Source organism: Sebastes umbrosus, chromosome 7, assembly GCF_015220745.1.
Source record: "Sebastes umbrosus isolate fSebUmb1 chromosome 7, fSebUmb1.pri, whole genome shotgun sequence".
NCBI classification, from domain to species: Eukaryota; Metazoa; Chordata; class Actinopteri; order Perciformes; family Sebastidae; genus Sebastes; species Sebastes umbrosus.
Genome location: NC_051275.1, coordinates 19,239,944 through 19,259,094, shown reverse-complemented (window position 1 = coordinate 19,259,094; position 19,151 = coordinate 19,239,944). Strand labels below are relative to the sequence as shown.

At 40.0% G+C, this 19,151-nt stretch overlaps 2 protein-coding genes across 29 annotated transcripts in view; both read right to left on the bottom strand.

The window, feature by feature from the left end:
* Nucleotides 1-16,171, bottom strand: part of limk1a (LIM domain kinase 1a) — a 56,212-nt gene extending 40,041 nt beyond the window's left edge. Inside the window, exons 1-2 of the mRNA XM_037776079.1 lie at nt 15,888-16,171; nt 10,062-10,161 (exon numbers count right to left, since the gene is read on the bottom strand). Coding sequence (XP_037632007.1) covers nt 10,062-10,161; nt 15,888-15,945 — 158 coding nt within the window. The 5' untranslated portion in view covers nt 15,946-16,171. The remainder of the gene's footprint in view (nt 1-10,061; nt 10,162-15,887) is intronic.
* Nucleotides 16,172-17,467: 1,296 nt separating this feature from the next.
* The window catches only part of elna (elastin a), a 60,352-nt gene continuing 58,668 nt past the window's right edge, over nt 17,468-19,151 (bottom strand). For all 28 annotated transcript variants that reach the window (XM_037775133.1, XM_037775136.1, XM_037775140.1 and 25 more), the window contains one exon: nt 17,468-18,993. In XM_037775133.1, coding sequence (XP_037631061.1) covers nt 18,947-18,993 — 47 coding nt within the window. In that variant the 3' untranslated portion in view covers nt 17,468-18,946. The remainder of the gene's footprint in view (nt 18,994-19,151) is intronic.

Here is a 19,151-nt window from a genome sequence, read left to right as displayed (position 1 = left end):
TGGTTGCTGTGCGTCACCCCCTCTCTCTCTCCCTCTCTCTCTCTCTCTTTCCCTCCCTCCCTCTCTCTCTCAAAACCCAACCGGTCGAGGCAGATGGCCGCCCACCCAGAGCCCAGTTCTGTTCGAGCTTTCTACTTGCTAAACGGGGAGTTTTTCCTGGCCACAGCGCATTAACATAACATTGCAATGCTCATGTGGGATCTCTTGTTGGGTCTCTAAACTATAGAGTACAGTCTAGACCTGCTCTATATAAAAAGCGTCTCGAGATAACTTCTGTTATGATTTGACGCTATATAAAAATACATTTAATTGAATTAAACTGAAGCTGCCCACACTAAAGCCCTTCAAACATGATGTCACACTAGCCAGCTAGAAATCAATGTGGCCAAGACAAAAGAATGAATCATGTGCAGCACAAAACAACATCCGAACACAGAGCCAGTTTCACTTGATGGCCAACATGTTGAAACTATGGAAGACTTTAAATACCTCGGTACAGTGCTGGACTCCCAGGTGAGCTTATACAGAGTATATTTTCAAGAGATGCTCACAGCGACTTTATCTTCTGAGGAAACTTAGCGGCATTGGTGTCAGTCAGCAGATTTTAGAATTACTGTACAAAACTATTGTTGAGAGTGTTTTAACCTTTCACCTTCCTGCCTGGTACGGTCCCCTAAACTGTAGACGTAACAATAAACTGTCTAGGATTGTGTCAACAGCAAGCAAAATAGTTGGCAAACCCCAAAAGCCCTTTACTCAACTTTTTACGGAAGGGATGAGGAAGAAAGCGAGGAGTATCCTGGCAGATAGCTCCCATCCTCTCTTCAGACAGTTTGAGCTCTTGAGCTCCGGGAGGCGCTATGGAGTCCCTCTGGCAAGTAAAAATATGTTTAAAAAGCCCTTCAACCCAAGTTCCACCAATATTCTTCCCTCAACAAAGTGACAGAGCAGATCTAAGCCACAGACACTGACATGAACTGTTTTAATGTGTAACATAACCTGTCTCTGTATCTGCTTTTTACTGCTGTTGTTTCCTGTATTTGGTGAGCCGAAGACAAATTTCCACCCTGTGTTGTTTTGTAATAGATGATAAGGCCACTGCATGATGCATGAAACTAAATATAAGATGCCTGTTATAATTCCCCCACAGTAAGGTGACGTGTTCAGATTGCTTGTTTTATTCACCCCAAAGATATTTCTGTTTAATATAATGTATGATTTAAAGCACCAAATCCTCACTTTTGAGAAGCTGAAACCACCAAATATTTGGCATTACTTATTGAAAAAAAGCTCTTTAGTTGTGATCATTTAAAATACCTCTGTGCTAATTAGCATCCATATTAACTTCACTATAACTTCACTGTCTTCAGTCTCACCTCATTAACGTCACTGAACCGTCAACACCGTCAGTGTTCAGTGTCGAGGTTCTGCATTGAGATTTATTTTCCTTTGGGAGCCATGAATCATCCGTGGCGTCCTGCAGCTTCTGTCACCAGGCAGAGTTCATCTGCAGGTAGAAATAGCTGAGTCACTGCAGCCTTTTATGCTTTCTGTTTCTGAGCCAAACGTCACCGTATCAGAGAGATGTGGTGCAGATGAGACTTCGCTACATTTACAGTACGCATGATTCTGGTTGTAATTATTTAATGATCTTTATCTTTTATTCAGACAGTGGCAGTAATGTTGCTCGTGCTGACGTGTGAGTCAGGGTGTAGAGGGACAGAAGGAGGAGGAAATGTGTCCTACGGCACATGGTGGCACTGGAGGAGCTGCAGGCTTCGTGTCAGCTCGTCCTTGAGAGAAGGAAGCCATGACTGACCAGTTTCAACTAATCTTTTCATAACAGCGATATCCTTGTTTGATGTGATTATAGAAAATGCGAGCACAAGTGTGAATCCATCACCAACGTACGAAAACGCTGCGCATGATTAGGATATGCACGCTGGATGTATAAAAAGAGGTCGTTATTAAAGTGCTAACGAAGCAGAAGCCTATGTCGTCCTTTGGGACGACTGTCGGGGCAGCGACTGTCAAGCAGAAATAGTTTTATTGGGAGCAGGACGGTGCTGCACTGTACTGCAGAGAGACTGCAGCACGGCTCCACTTTTCAGAGCTGGAGTCAAAAACAAACACATATTGATAAGATGATGATTCTCAGTATTGCTCTGCCATTGCCTTAATGTCGTTTCTAAAGCTGTTTTATTATTAATGAAGCTACAGAAAAATGGAAATGAACACGAAGAAATAAATTTGCAATAATCCGGTGATTCTGCGTTATATGATTTAAATAATGACTGAAGATAACAGGACGTGAATATAAAATGTTAAATCCACACAGTGAATAAAAAACATGAAACCAAAAGGATCATCATGTTAATAAACGTAAGGCCAGAAATCCTCTTATTCCTCATTCCCATGAGTCAACAAAGAGGTTGGGACCGTCTCCAGAGTCCTATCATAATGATGCTACACACCTTCTTCTTACTACATCTGGTTGGTTTCCTCAAATGTCAAGAGCTACTTTAACTTAATCCCCTCGAATCCACAGTGACGGCAATAAAACTAACCCCGAGAGAGAGAGAGAGAGAGAGAGAGAGAGAGAGAGAGAGAGAGAGAGAGCTCTCACTGAGAAGCATGTAGAGAGCCTCTTCAGATTTAACGAATGAATGAATGATCTAAAATAACGTATTTTTGAATATTTTTGAAAGGGGCTCCTTGAGATGTTCTTGGGGGGCATTTGTGTGTGTGTGTGTCTGTGTTTTAATGCCAGTTTAGTCCTACATTCGAATGCATATATTCACAATTTTATCATTACACATGCTTTTACCACCATCATCTGAAGCCTTTTTTGCGACGAGGCTTTCCCTGCTAAAGACAAGGCTATTATTTCTAAATAGCTTGCACACAGCTTTTTCACGATTGACCGACCGGATAGAGAGAGCGACCGACTGGATCTAGTGACCGACTGGATAGATAGAGCGACCGACTGGATCTAGTGACCAACTGGATAGACAGAGCGACCGACTGGATCTAGTGACCAACTGGATAGATAGAGCGACCAACTGGATAGAGAGACCGACCGACTGGATAGAGCAAGCAACCGACTGGTTCGAGTGACCGACTGGATAGATAGAGCGACCGACTGGATTTAGTAACCGACTGGATCTAGTGACCGACTGGATCTAGTGACCGACTGGATAGAGCAAGCGACCGACTGGATCTAGTGACCGACTGGATAGAGAGAGCGACCGACTGGATAGAGTGAGCAATCGACTGGATCTAGTGACCGACTGGATAGAGCGAGCGACCGACTGGATAGAGTGAGCAATCGACTGGATCTAGTGACCGATTGGATAGAGAGAGCGACCGACTGGATAGAGTGAGCAATCGACTGGATCTAGTGACCGACTGGATAGAGAGAGCGACCGACTGGATAGAGTGAGCAATCGACTGGATCTAGTGACCGATTGGATAGAGAGAGCGACCGACTGGATAGAGCGAGCAACCGACTGGATCGAGTGACCCTCTTGATAGAGCGAGCAACCGATTGGAAAGAGAGAGCGACCGACTGGATAGAGAGAGCGACTGGAAAGAGAGAGCGACTGGATAGAGAGAGCCACCGACTGGATAGAGAGAGCAACTGGATAGAGCCAGCGACCAACTGGATTGAGCGAGCGACCGACTTGATAGAGAGTGCGACTGGATTGAGAGAGCGACTGGATTGAGAGAGCGACTGGATAGCGAGAGTGACTGGATGGAGAGAGCGACCGACTGGATTGAGTGACCGTCTGGATAGAGCGAGCGACCGATTGGAAAGAGAGAGCGACCGACTGGATAGAGAGAGCGACTGGATAGAGCGAGCGACCAACTGGATTGAGCGAGCGACCGACTGGATAGAGAGAGTGACTGGATAGCGAGAGCGACTGGATAGAGAGAGCGACTGGATAGAGAGAGCGACTGGATAGAGAGAGTGACTGGATAGCGAGAGTGACTGGATAGAGAGAGCGACTGGATAGAGAGAGCGACTGACTTTATTTTACTGCTCACATTTATTTTCTTCCAAATACGTTAGTGTAACCTGCGGGTTTGTTTACATAATAACCTGCCTGATTGTCAGACTGTTTGTGTTTCTTGTCCCATCTGTGTCCTGTCTCCTTTTTTGTGATAAAATATAATTTTCCTCTGAGCAAAGAGTCTGGGGTTTCTTCTTGTTGACATTATTTTGCCACCATCTGTGCTGTTGCTACAATCTATGTGATGTTTTTTCACAACTCTTCACAGAGAGTAGTTCTAAACCACTGTGGAATATTTTCTGGTCATGTTTACTGCTCTCTTCTTCTGTGTATTATAAACAAACCACTGCTGCAGTGTCGCACACGGTTTTATTGTAACAGAGATTTTTTTTTTATCTCTCCAAGAAAGCCAACCCTGCATCTCACAAACGTGTACATCAACAAATGTAAAATGTTGTCAAAGCTGGTTTCAAGTTATATTTGTGTGAAACTGGCAAGAGAGCAGCAATACTGAGATGTATTTATAGACAAAATGTCACCAGATTACTACTTAAAAAAACAAGAGAATAGTGTATGTAACATATCAAAGGTCAAAGAAAAAACATAATCTGTATATAAGAAGTAGGCGTAGTCACCGCGACATCACCCACTGGTTTGTGGACTGCCGCTTTGAAGCCTCGAGTTCGGCATTTTGGCCGTCACCATCTTGGTTTCTTGCAACCAGAAGTGACACGAGGGGGTGGAGCTAAGAACAACTGAACGCTGAATAAGACATTTTTCAGGTGACAAAAATGTTACAATTAACTTTCATGAACTGAAAACACACTATGAAAGGGTTAAAGTTGTAAGACGAAAACACAGATAACAATTACAAGGTAGCCACGTCCTAAAGCATCCCCTGCTTTATGGTCTATTTGACTCTAAATGGGACCATAATTTACTAAATGAACATCATGCTGTATTGAAAAAGACTTGAAACTAGTGATTGAGACCATAAACTCATGTTTATAATATTTACTGAGGTAATAAATCAAGTGAGAAGTAGGGTCATTTTCTCATAGACTTCTATACAATCAGACTTCTTTTTGCAACCAGAGGAGTCGCTATTAGAAAGAATGCAAGTTTAAGGCACTTCAGCATTGGCTTCACTTTTCAGACCCACTTTTTCACACACGTATACAACAACACAAAAATGTTGAACTTCATTACAAAAATGAATAGCCAAGCTGGTAGTTTAGTCAGTAATCGCAATAAATAAATTAAATAATGAATGGTATGGCAGCGTTCCTAATAAAGAGGACTCAGAGCTTTGGGACATACAAAAGTCAGACAATGTGAAAACAGATCTCATTGATAACACAGCTGCCTTTTCCCATGAAGGCTACTATATGTGCAGCGAGCTGCTGCTATTTTCTGAGAAGTCTTTTTTTTTCCCCACCCATGGGACCCTACAGTCTTCAAACAACACTCTGGGTACTTTAATTTTGCATTCCCCTCTGCTATTATGATCTCCACTTCCTTTCCACTGGAGTAAATGCTCCATCGCAGCAACAGGCCCTGCAGTTGGACATTTTTTGTTTGGATTTAAGCTCCATTCCCCAAGTCTTGCCAGTCAATTTTCCACGGAAGTCTTGTCTGACTAGCGAAGCCGTCTTAAATCCTCCTTTTCTATGACAATCCTGCTCCTCCCTGAGGATTTGTATCTGGGTCAGAAAAAGATTCCCTATAATTTCTAGACATGGTGTGGTACGTAGGGAAAAAATCAGGATGATTTCTAGGAGGATGCAGGAGACTACAACTCTCTTATTTTGACAGACTTAGTTGCTCACAAGGCTTCACTCCTATTAATTAAACAGTTCTGGAGTGTGTTGTGTCACTACGTGGTGGGCAGGAGGGCCTGAAGCCGCAGGCTGATATCTGACACCTCAAAAGGAGTGTGAGGGAGCCGGCACAACGCTCCGCTTTGCACCTAATGATGGTGCAGTTACAAAGAAATGCAAAGCAGTGCTTTTATTTTCAGTCAAAGTACAAAGTGCATAAATATGCAAACAAACAAAAAAAGTGTGAAATGAGTTCACACGTACAAAGACACTCAAAAGAGAGAAATGCAAACACTGAGACAAACTGCAATCCTTCGTCCACGCTGAGGCCGCCAGATGTAACTCCCTATCTGTACTCTCTCATCACACACACACACACACGCACACACACACACACACACACTACACAAAACCATTGTGGACTCTGTCCTGTGCCCAGATACCCTCCTCAGATTTCCCATTCAGACATCCGGCCCGGGGAAATCATTAATGACACACTGAGCGGTGAGTTTTCCACAAAGCGGCGGCCAATCTGCCGACCAGATCAGAATAACAGAGTGACAGGAGGAGTGATGGCGACGATGCAGCTGGACGTTTATCACCTCATTCCCACCTAGGAATGCAATGCTAAATCATATGCAATATTATGCACCTTTAAATTACAGCCACGGACCACATGCAGGTTGATTTCTGAGTGTTGTGAAGCAAACAATGACAGACTAAATGTTTCAGTCAGAACTCCTCGTTGTTTTATCTCCTGCTCGTCAGAAGCAAAGTTAGCTCGATGACAGATGTGAGAGATGGAGAGAGAGGAGAGACAGAGGTGGAGATATTACATAATATCATCAGTAACAAAAGCTGCAGCAACACCAACAACAGTGTCCTATTAATAATATATACAGCAGCCTTGTAAAAGCTGCCCCACTTTCAAAGTAAATAACTCCTCCTGACTCAGTTTAATGAGATTATCAGCCCTGACTCAGAGCTTGGTAATGTTTATGCTGCAGTGTCCATGGTATCTTAAATAAACACACTCACTGAAAGCATCAAAAAACAAAACCTGGTGGTTATTTAATGTTGTTTCTCTTGTACGGGTTGGCTACATACATCATTTATAATAATAAATATTAGTTTTCATTCAATAAAAGGAAATTGATTCATTGTGCTTTCAAATAAACAAATATAACAATCTAAAATCTCACACAGTAAAAAGCGGAAGTCTCAAATTGCAGTTTAGTGTGTTGAAAGAATCGATGGCCATTAGTGTGTCTCCGCCATCTGTGAATCTCTTTATATTTATGTTCTCAAATGCATCGTGTTATATGACCTGAGGTGACTGTATTGATCTGGAGGTTTGGTGACATCAACACTTTCTTTTAAAGTCCAGTCAGGACGACAAATAAGTAGCATAAACAGTCACATATAGACACAAAAGCTCCACATAAAAGACGCCAACAGAGAGAATGTGAAGCAAATGGAGAATCTAGATTTTATCTGTGTGGTTAAATCTGTGGAAAAAATGTTTAAATCCAATCATGAGAAGTCCTTGAAGTGTCTTAAAAAATGGAAATGTAATCATCTACAATTCTGTGACAACTGGCCAAGCTACTAAATGGACCTTGTCTTTTCAACAAACTTTTCCTGCATTTGTAGAGGTGTATATATGTGTATGTACGTATGTCTGTGTATATATACACTATACGTACATGTATGCACACCGTCATACTAGTCTACCTTTCTTTCCTTATTTTTTTCGTGTGTTTTGTTTTGATTTTTTTATCATTTAATCTTTTCCTTTTGTTTTTTTTATAACTGCTTTTATTTTTTTTATTTCTTTAGTTTTTTTTTATTTACTATCAATTTTATTTTTTTCTCTATAAAATATATAAACATTGTAGGAATGATATAAGTATGAACAACATCATATGTAAGCAAATGTAAATTTATGTTACCTCCTGCAATGAAGTATAAAAAATCCATTCTTGAAGGGCAGGGGTTGTATAATAGCAATGTATAATATACATAATGAAATAATAATAAATCTCATTTATAGTTTTTGAGACTCCTATAAACCTTCAATCGCCCAAATGATGTGTTTTTGTCTTCTAATATCAGATCAGTTCAACAACAGACAAGATTTGAGCTCAATATTAAAAATCAACAGACTAAAATCCAAACAATGTGAAGAGATTTCTTTCACACACAGAGACACATGAAGTCTCACCGCCCGCCCACACACAACGTGCTGCAGAACAATTTATCAAAAATCCAACTGAGATGAAACAGAAGACATTTTATACAAACAGTCTCCATATTCACACAATCACTCTGCAAATGAGCCTTTGGATCTAATCAATCTATAAACGTGGCACCTCACGTAGAGAGAAACCTGCCTGACACTGAAACACAAACCTGCCTATTCTTCTCCGCCAAACAAAACCTTTGGAAAGTAAAACCAAACACACCGACTGCTGTGGAAATGTTAATGATGGTGGCAGCTAGAGGTTGAATACTGTGAGCTCGACACAACGGAAACTACAGTTCACATCTGTTGATTAGGAGAAGAGGGTCCCAAATGCTCGATAATCCATTTAAAAATATCAGTGAGTGTCTTGGTTAGGGTGGATATAAGGTATCTCTATGTATTTGTTTTTTGTAAACATTATTTAAACATACTGTATATAGCAGGCTGCTCAGAGATATCATCAATGAGCTTCTGTTGCTGTGGCTCAAGGATGCCATAGCAACAACAATGATACTAAAGAGGAGTAAAGTTTAATGTGAATTAGTTGAGACCTGTTCAAAACCCTTCTGTGATGCTTCTGGTGTTAATGTTTACAGGTCATAAAGGTGAGTCACAGGAGTTAGTTGGGTAATAATACATCATGTTTAACAAATTGCACTGAAGCCGTCTCTTGCCTGATACCATAACAGTATCTAAACACGTTTTTTTAACCTGAGTTCAACTCAAAGACAAGAAAATCCACAAGAGAAAAATCAGAAAATCTATCAAAGACACCGATCACAAAAAACGAAGACTCATGAGAAAGAAGAAAATAACTAATTAAAGGAGGTTTACTCACAAAAAAAGACAAGAAAGTATATATTCATGTTAGTTAGGTCAACTGACAGAGGAGGTTAAGATGGTGTAAATATGTGCACACGTAGGTACAAATGTGCCTGATGTGATGCAGAAGGAAAACAGGGCTGGATGCAGCAGCGGAAACAATTTACAGGTCCATTAAATGTTCTCTATACGATATCCAGAGCATTAATGTAGCAGCAAACAACCATTAGCTATGTAATTATATAGAGGAGTAATGTCTACCTGAGCAAAGAACGAAGTTGCTCTCCTTCTGGGTCTTGCAGAGTTGCAACGATTAATTGATTAGTTGTTAACTATTAAGTTAATTTCCAATTTTGATAATCGATTAATCGGTTTCAGTCATTTTTTAAGAAAAAAAAAGTAAAAATTCTCTGATTCCAGCTTCTAAATGTGAATATCTTCTGGTCTCTTTACTCCTCTATGACAATAAACTGAATATCTTTGAGTTGTGGACAAAACAAGAAATGCTCCCAATCTTGCATTTAGCACCTTTACGAAAAATGATTATTTTCTTTATCGATTCATCTGCCGATTATTCTCTTGATTAATGAACTAATCGTCCTATAAATAGTTAAAAAAAAAAAAAAATCCCAGATCAGAAATATGAATGGTGAAATATTCAAATCCCAAACTAAAAGTTATTCGATTTGCTATCATACATGACAAAGAAAAGCATCAAATCCAACATTTGAGAGGCTGAAACCAGGATATGTTTGGTATTACTGCTTGAAAAATTATCAAAATAGTTGGATTATTAAGTAATCGATTAATCGTTGCAGCTAAACTTCACTCAAACTACCCAGTTCTGTTTGTTTATCGACGCTCTTTACTTTTTATTTCATTTTAATGGTCATTTTCTGCCGTTATTGGACTGACAGTAGAAAGGAGAAAGGACAGTAGAGAGGAGACAGAGAAAGAGAGGAGAGAGAGAGAGATGGGGAGATGATTCATTTTCTGTCCAGCAGCGACAAATCCATTCATCGACTAAATGTTTCAGCTCTACACTCATCCATTCATTCAGCGATAAAGACACTCCATCGCTGCCATTTAAAGACATGTGAACTGATGCCGTTTGTGTGAACATGTTGAGGCTGCCGGGCGGTGACTCTGTGTTGAACGTACCTGAAGCAGACGGTGTGCCAGTCATTGTTGAGGGCCTGGAGGTACTGCTCATCATAGATCCTCTGTTTGCATCCCGCACAGACGGGCAAACTTCCTCCAGCTGCAACACGTGAGACAGAGGTCACAAGATGTACTGATGATATCCACGATTTTATAGTTCATTATGCATAAAATCAACAGCAGCTCTTTGATGGGATGTAATAATTGCTGATGTTTGTTTGCATGTGACTGTTATCTCTGTTCTTATCTCGCCATCAATGCAAATCCTCATTGAAGCTCCACACATCAAACACAGACTGTCTCTGAAAATGCTTCGTCATTATAGACGGACAACATTCAACATGAATATCATGTAGGAGTCCACAGATGGCCGACATTTAATGAGAGAATCACTCAGCAGGTGTGCAACAATTCATATTAAATCATAACATTGAGTGAAATAATGGAAACTTTTTGCCTCCAATTTTAGAACAATACTTTAATGTTTTCTTGTGGTCCGATAAGGACAGTTTCACACAATCGCACTTTATTTAATTAATCTAATGATGTTTTGGCTGATTGCTACTGAATTGAATTGTTTCCAAAAATAAAGTCAAATCCAAATCGAGAAAGATGTATCCTAATCATTACTATTTAAGTCCAATAGCTTTTGAGCCAGCAGTTCAAATTCCTATTAATCATTCCAGAAAATCCTCATCAAAGTAAGATGTATTTTCTTAGACTGTTATCACGCCATTAAATAGGCGTTCTCCGTCGCTATAGGCACCATAGATGTGGGTCAGTAGGGGCCTACTACACCCAAGAGTAGGTTTTATCATCTATTCACATGGTAGATCACCGAAAGAAGGTATAAAAGAACACGACAGCGACTGTAGTAATTATGACAGAAGCAGAAGTGGAAGTCAGGCGCTGTAGTACTGACAGCGTAAAACTCCTCACAAAACACAGGGATTTCACCCAGGAAACCTGGGATTCGCGTCACGTGTAAGACCAACAACATCTTCAAAAGCATTAAGTTTCACTTTCACTTTTAAAACGTAGTTATTTTAAGCCAAAACAAAATGTTTTTCCTTTAATTGAACTAAGTGGTTTTGTTGCCTAAAGCCATAATGTTTGTGTTCAAAACATGACGTTTCATTAAGTTTGACAACGTGTTAGAAACATGTTGCTTTTATGTTTCACTTTCACAACAGTAAGCGTAGTATGCCCCTAATCTATGGTGCTTATAGCGACCGATAGCGCCTATTTAATGACCTGATAACAGTCGAATCGGGTGTTCTGAACCACATCACTATGGGCAACAAGTTCAATTAACACACCACAGAGTGCAGAAAAAGCAGACGTAGCATCTGTGATACTATCAGGTTTCTAAAGGGACTTTGGTTTCATTGGAGCCAGAAAATCCCAGTTTGATCAAAGGGGAGGAAGCCTTTGTGGAGCTGATCTGGTTCAACACCTGCACATTTAACAGACAACACAAACAGTAGAATAACTGAAGTAAAATACTTCTTGTGGTGAAACATAGAAACTTTTGTTTTCAGTAGATAAGTTTCTCCTCCTCCCTTTCTCTAACGAGGACAATGTTAATTATAGTTTCCGGAAAAAGCCATTCTGCAGAGTTGGAACAATTAATTCTGTAATGCATTAAAGAGAGAGCAGCAGTGTGTGTGTGTGTTTTCTGCTGATGTAAATCTGTTCATTGGAAAGGATGAGCTGGCAGCAGCAGCAGATCGCAGATAGACATTACGGCTTCATACAGCAGACATTATTGCTGCTGAGGTTCATTTGCCTGAGAACACATCATACGACCTTCACATCCTCAACAGGAGAAGGTGAGGTAACGAGATGCAAAGTAATAACAAATATAAACTTAGTTTATAAAGTTCACATACTGTCTGAGATCCTAAACCTGCAGTAAACTCAAAAACAACGTCATTCAAAAGGCACTTTGTAGCATCAGAGGAACAGTAAGTGCACGTTGTCCGTTTTCGACATAAAAGCAGATATCATTACAATTTGTAAATTGTTTTTTAGACTGAAACTTTCAACAAGAGACTTTATCTGAACAGCTGTGGGAATCATAACTTAGGTGCATTACACAGCGAAGGGCCGGCATACTCAACTACTGTATGCAAAATATTACAAAAATGATTGTTGGCAATATAACATGTCGCTGCATAGCATCCCTTAAATGCAAAACAGCCATAAACACACAGATGAACTGAACACAGATCAGTTCAACGTTCTAAGACACATCTGCAACACAACATCTGTATATTGGTATCTGTGTATCAATGTTGTATGACAAGAGAGGGTAGAGTTGACAGAGGTTTAGTGCGGTCGGCTCGTTACTGTATAATGCCTGAGTAAGCCGCCCTGCTGTAGCAGTTTTATTGATCATATTAGCTCGTAGACGGTCTGGTTGGTGCTAATGGCTCTTGTCTCCTCTCTCGTCACCTCAACTCTTCACTAATGAATATTTTTCTCCTCATCTCTTTATTATGGAGCATTTCTCTCCGTGATAATTGTGTCCTCTTGACATTGCGGTCCGCAAAGGTCTCAGAGAGGACACAAATACCTCAGTAAAGGCACACAAGCACACCTCTATCACAAACACACTGTACTGTATAACCTGTGCAGGTGAAGGACTGAGTGTCACACTCCTCCCAACTCATTACTCAGAAACTCTTGCAGCAGCAAAGTGAGTCATCACATAAAAGGTCTATCGTCAATGTCAGTGAACCTGACTGACCGCTACAGTACAGAATCTATAAATGTACAATGACTCGACATCTTAATGCAGTTTTTTACCAAATATTCACAGTGATCATTAAACCAAAGCTTGGTCTGATCTAGAGCAATTGTTCCCATCATTTATTAAAACAAAACAATGTCTACTTGCGTCATTTCTAGGGGTTTAAATCACCATATATCATACCGATTCTTTGGACAATAATACAATATTTGCTGATATCACAAAGTCTGTCACAATACTATTTTGATTTGATTAAATTCAGGGGCCTGCGATCGATATGAGACATCATACGCACCTTTAACACAATCAATTACATTTATATCAACTCACAAAAAGCAAATAAAATATGATTTGACAATTTTATTACTGGGCTCTTTCAGACATTTAAATGAAAACAATCTATTCTTTTTAAGATTAAATATAAAGTGGGAATTTCAAATAAAGGCGTATCTTAAAGATGATGATATGTATCGATATTTTCTACTTTGCATCCATGATATCGGATCGTTGATCTTTGAATCGATATATCGATCCACATCGATGTATTGTTACCACCCCTAGTCATTTCTGACCAGTTCAACCTTGTTGTTAAGTCCAGAAGAAGTAAAATAAAGTAATTTACAAGAAGCAAAAAAAGCAAAGATTTGAGGGAAATCTAAAAAATGTGCATTACTTTGTAGGAGTGTAAGAAAATACCGATACACATGAGTATCACGATATTTTGTGTTATGATACTGTATTGATTTTAATCAATCTTTCAGAGCTAAGTTTTAGAGCTAGAGTGAAGATACTGACATCATATGAAACTAGATAACCTAAGGAATCCATTGGTACCAACCATGTCATACTAGCTTGTCGCGAAGGGGGCTAAATAATGCTCCAACGTTATGCTAAATTTTGGCGAGGAAAAACTGATATGGCTATTTTCAAAGGGGTCAAGACATGTGAATAAAAATGGGTTCTATGGGTACCCACAGACATGTCCACTTTATGATAATCACATGCAGTTTGGGGCAAAAACAGTTTTTTGCACGCAGTATAAATGTGATATTTTCGCCTATTCTAAAGTAGTGTCTTTATTGTGTTTGTTATACAGTGACAGTTTTCCAAAAATGCTATTTTTAAAATCACAATATATTGAATCGTTATCCCTTATGGTATCCCCAGATTCTTGCCAATACACAGCCCACTTTGTGTGGCATGAATATGCTATTTATTTATTATTTCCCTCCAATTTATCTTGCAATGTGTTGTAGGTTGGAGACCATTAGAGTGATTTCCCTAGTTAATGTTCCTTTCAACTAATTAGTTTAAGGTAAAAGGGTGTTGTCGTCTACTGATTATTAAATCTATACCAGTCACACACACAATGAGATAGATGAAGAAAGTTGGGGGGGATTTTAATGTTAGAGGATATTAGATGTGCCTTTGCTCCACATCAACTCATTTTTATTTTCACGTGTCATAAATCACAGAAGTACTGGTCTGAAAAATTATGTGAAATGGAAAAGATATTTGATAAGGATTTAGAAATGAATCCAATGTCTTTGGTTTTAGGAATCCCAAGTACAAATATAACTACAGCAGCCAACAAAAAGTTTATATAACATTCTTACATTTGCTGCTAGAACAAATATATTACTACAGTGGATTAGTGATAAGAAACCCTCTGTTCAAGGCTGGCGTAAAGTCATATTTGAGATGGTCCCTTTGGAATATCTCACAACTATTCTACATGCCAAAGTAGATCAGTTCCACAATATTTGGCAAATCTGAATTATATTGGACCTGATCTCTCCTCCATTATCTCACAAAGAGTCTCCTGAACATGAACTCATATATCCTGTGACTTCCCTGCACTATGGACTATTTCCTATATCACCTCCTATATATATTTTTTGATCTGAGCTGTACCAGTGTTTGTTTGTTTGTTGTTGTTTTAAAAAAAATACATTATTCTTATTGTTGTGTTTGTGAAAATAAGAAAACCCACTTTTGTATAAAAGTAATTTTCATTTAAGTTAAACTTTGCAGAACCTTTAGATGATGTTGGGTAAGACCATAACTCCCAAGCTGTACCTTATAAAATGGTGTAATTGTGCATTAATCACCCCGTATAGTATTTTATTAATGTAACAACCTGTTTATAAGCAGAATATATCTGGCTAGATCTATAATGACTATAGTGTGCATGGCCTGAGGGTGAACACTGCACCCAAACATGAAGGGTGCAGGAAACATGGCTTCAGTTTGCAGCACAATGTGGACATACAGACCTGCTGCTGCATGCAGATACACCAACACTGTTGTCTGTGTTGGTGACACCCAAAGTAAGAAAGAATAGTGCAATGCATGATGCTTCGGGTGGAGCATCCTTTCTGCATCTCCACATCACTCTGGGCAAAAAGTACAATTACCACATTACAGAGTGCAGAAAAAGCAGATGTAGCATCTGTGATACTATCAGGTTTCTAAAGGGACTTTGGTTTCACTGGAGCCAGAAAATCCCAGTTTGATCAAAGGGGAGGAAGCCTTTGTGGAGCTGATCTGGTGTCAACACCTGCACATTTAACAGACAACACAAACAGTAGAATAGACTGAAGTAAAATACTTCTGGTGGAGAAACAGAAACTTTTGTTCTCAGTAGATAAGTTTCTCCTCCTCCCTTTCTCTAACGAGGACAATGTTAATTATAGTTTCAGGAAAAAGCCATTCTGCAGAGTTGGATCAATTAATTGTGTAATGCATTAAAGAGAGAGAGCAGCAGTGTGTGTGTGTGTGTGTTCATTGGAAAGGATGAGCTGGCAGCAGCAGCAGATAGCAGACATTATTGCTGCTGAGGTTCGTTTGCCTGAGAACCCATGAAGGGTGCATCAACTCAGGGAGGAAACATGGCTTCAGCTGCAGCACAATGTGGACATACAGCCCTGCTGCTGCATGCAGATACACCAACACTTTTGTCTGTGTTGGTGACACCCAAAGCAGGAAAAGAATAGTGCAAAGCATGATGCTTCTGTGCAGCATCCTTTCTGCATCTCCCGCCCTGCAGCCTCATGCAGCCATCTCCTTACCTTCCTCCTCTCCCATGCGTTCGTCCTTCCAGGTGCAGCAGAGCAGCATCAACCTCATTCACACTCCGACTACCGAGCTCCTGGAGAGAGCCAGCCGCTTCTGGTCGACAGATAACCGGTGCCCGACCACAACCACCACCGCAGCCAGCCTGGTGGTGTCGTGTTGCTGTTGCTTTCGGTCTCCTTCCCTGCAGCGGCTCACACAGCTTTCCTCCTGCTGCCTGGCTGCCTGGCTGCTGCTGCTGCAAGTTTCTGCGGCGCTTCATTCAAGAGAGCTGCTGACCAATGAAGCTGCAGAGCCGGAGAGAGAGGACCAATCAGCAGCACATCTCTGTGTAGGGGAGGGGAGGAGGAACACAGGGCAGTGCAGTAAACACCACACTGGGTTTAGTTAGTGGGCACATTAAAAAAATAACTACATTATAATTCCTCCTATTTATTTTACAGCTATTTTAAAATTAAAGCTAGAAAAAGGCAACACATTACAATGTTTATCATTTATCATGCTGTCTCTGAGGCTTTTTGAGACAATGTAAAAATGTTGCTTCTGAAATTAAAGAGTTAAAAGATTAAATTTCAGCTGCACTGAAATAAACTGAAATGTGGGATTATCTTCATGCAAGCACAAAATTCAACAAATACGGAGGAATAAATGAACAGTTAAAGGGACTGTTTTTAAGAATCAGAAATGCTTGTTAACAGCGACACCTGTGGCCGTTAAGTCAACAAAAGTCAGCGTCGGGTTCGCGCTTGTGATCGCTCTACATAGACATGAACGAGCATCGCTCAAAACAGTGAGGCGACACACGTCAGCTAAAACCACAATATCACTCTATATTTCTGGGTTTTAGGACTCATAGCACGGCATGGAGGAATAAGTAAACAGTTAAAGATGCCTAAATATTCACTTAGATTCAAATGAGCATTTCTTTTAAGAAAACAACTTTTGAAATTGACAATGACATTTAAATGTCCTAAAACTTTGTGTCTATCTTCCAAATTATTGGTACCAAGTTACTTTGTGTTGAAATATACTGTGACAGCACAGAAACTTATTATAGCATTATACTGCAGTCCCATAGTGACACTCTAGTATTTCTGAAATGGGACATTATCAGACTTTTGCTGATGGAACAACAGTGTAAGCTACTTCTACAGGATGCAGATCATATGGGTCAGTGGTTCTCCCGGGAGACGTTCACAGAACAGCAACATGAGTTCATTATTTCCAGCTGGAACAACAAGAACAGTCGGTTTATAATCACCGCGGAGGCAAAAATGTCTGCCCCTAATCTGTTTGTTGTCATTACAATGAAGAGCTTTGCCAACTCACTCACGTATCGGATTTAAAAATACACTCAATTTGATGGTTCCTGATTCATTTGGCCCAGTGGGAGGGACAGTAAAAGATCTGGCAGGACTGAGATGCAACAAGAGTTGAACCTGAGATATTATTACAGTGTGGTATGTGGATCATAGCGGACTGACCCCGAACCAGGTGGTTTTCATCAACTCACAGGACAAATTCCTGCTGCTTCCTGGAATGCACCCATAAAGAAAGAAAAATAGGAAGACACAAGATCTTTTAACACATTTTATTTTGTTATCTAATGAAGCAAATGAACGCTGGATTCCAGGAACAAGTCACATGTGTGTCGTGGAAATATAAAAAGTGCAAAACCACACTGTTCCTCCTTATAAAAAACAGTTTTAAATAAAGATGAAGAGTATCCCACGGCACATAAGACAAGGTCTGACCCGGCGAGGCTCAAAAACGTTTCTTACACAGCACCGAGTGAAGGAACCGAAGCCAGCGAATATCAAATTAGTACAAAATAATACAGTACACAATTACAGAGAGAGAGATGGGGTCACTTGGCAACAGCGCTGATGAACATTTTGTCAGTAAGCCTTTTTTTTTTTTAAAAGCAGCTCAAGTAAAATGAAGAACAACGGGAGCTTCTGCCTCACATTAACACTTCGAGCTCTCCCATTAAACAAACGTTTATTACAATTCTAAACAGTGATTAAATGCAAAAGCAAAGGATTGTTCTCATTTTATGTTCACACATTCCTGATAACAATAAAGCTATGAGTCAAAGCATGGTGCAAAAAAAATCTTGAATAATCATGTAATGATAAGTTACATAAATGAATGAGACTAAACATTTGAAGCAGACTATTCCAGACACATAATTAAAACATTCACACATACATAATGTACATGCTATATCTGAGTTACATTCTAATCTACTTAGAAGTAAAAGGCAGCACTGCTTTGGCGTGGTTTTTAAACATCCTGTAATGACTTTGATTGTCTTCAGCATGTCGTTCTTCAGAGCACAAACTGCTCTTCATACATCACAAGTTTGGCAACATTAAAAATGCTGAGAAAACTGAACTGCATAGCAACTAGAATCAGCGAAGTTACTGAGAGCAGATGGGTTGGCCAGAGCCCCAATTCCCGCTGCTTTATACCCAGCAGGCCTAAAAATAGCAGCAGAGGAGACGGGGAGCTGAAGACGACACTGAGATTGGCCAGATTTCAGTTTCTGGATGAGTCTCGACCAACCCCAACTCCTCTGACATGTCAGAGAGATGACAAGCTCTGCACAGCGAGGTGAGACACTGAGGACAGTTCACCTTGCTTTAGGATTAAAAACGAAAGGGAGATCATTCATAGGTCACATTGGCAGCCGGTGGTTCAGTCAGTCTTTCGCACAACAGTACAACCATACACACACACACATTCACGCACAAGAACAACACATAGTGACACACACTCTTTATATTTAAAGTAGGCTGGTGCAGTAGGGCGGGGGAGTTAAAGCTGATTAACTTGACCACATTATCGATAAAGGCACAATCAATAACGTACGTCACATCAGAGCGTGTACAAAATTCTGGGTCGGTGGGTTTGTATTAAAAATAGACGTTGAAGTCAAGTAAAAAAAAACAACAACTTTACATGTTTTCTAATGGGGTTTGTTTGCATATAAAATGTACATTCTAGATCATGCAGTAGCACCATGGTTTCTTGAGGTTACACAAGAGATCCTCTACTTCCTCCTCCCACAGTATTTGCCCTGGCATCCTGCGACTCCACCTGCAGCAACAACGGGGTTATAGTTTAGTCGTTTCTAAGAATACACTGAAGATAATGCAAGTTCACACACAGGTTTTATGTAGCAGGCTCCTTCATGTGTTGTTTGTCAAAAAGCATAGACTGTGTATAAAGATGGACGACATGACAGCTCCCCAAAA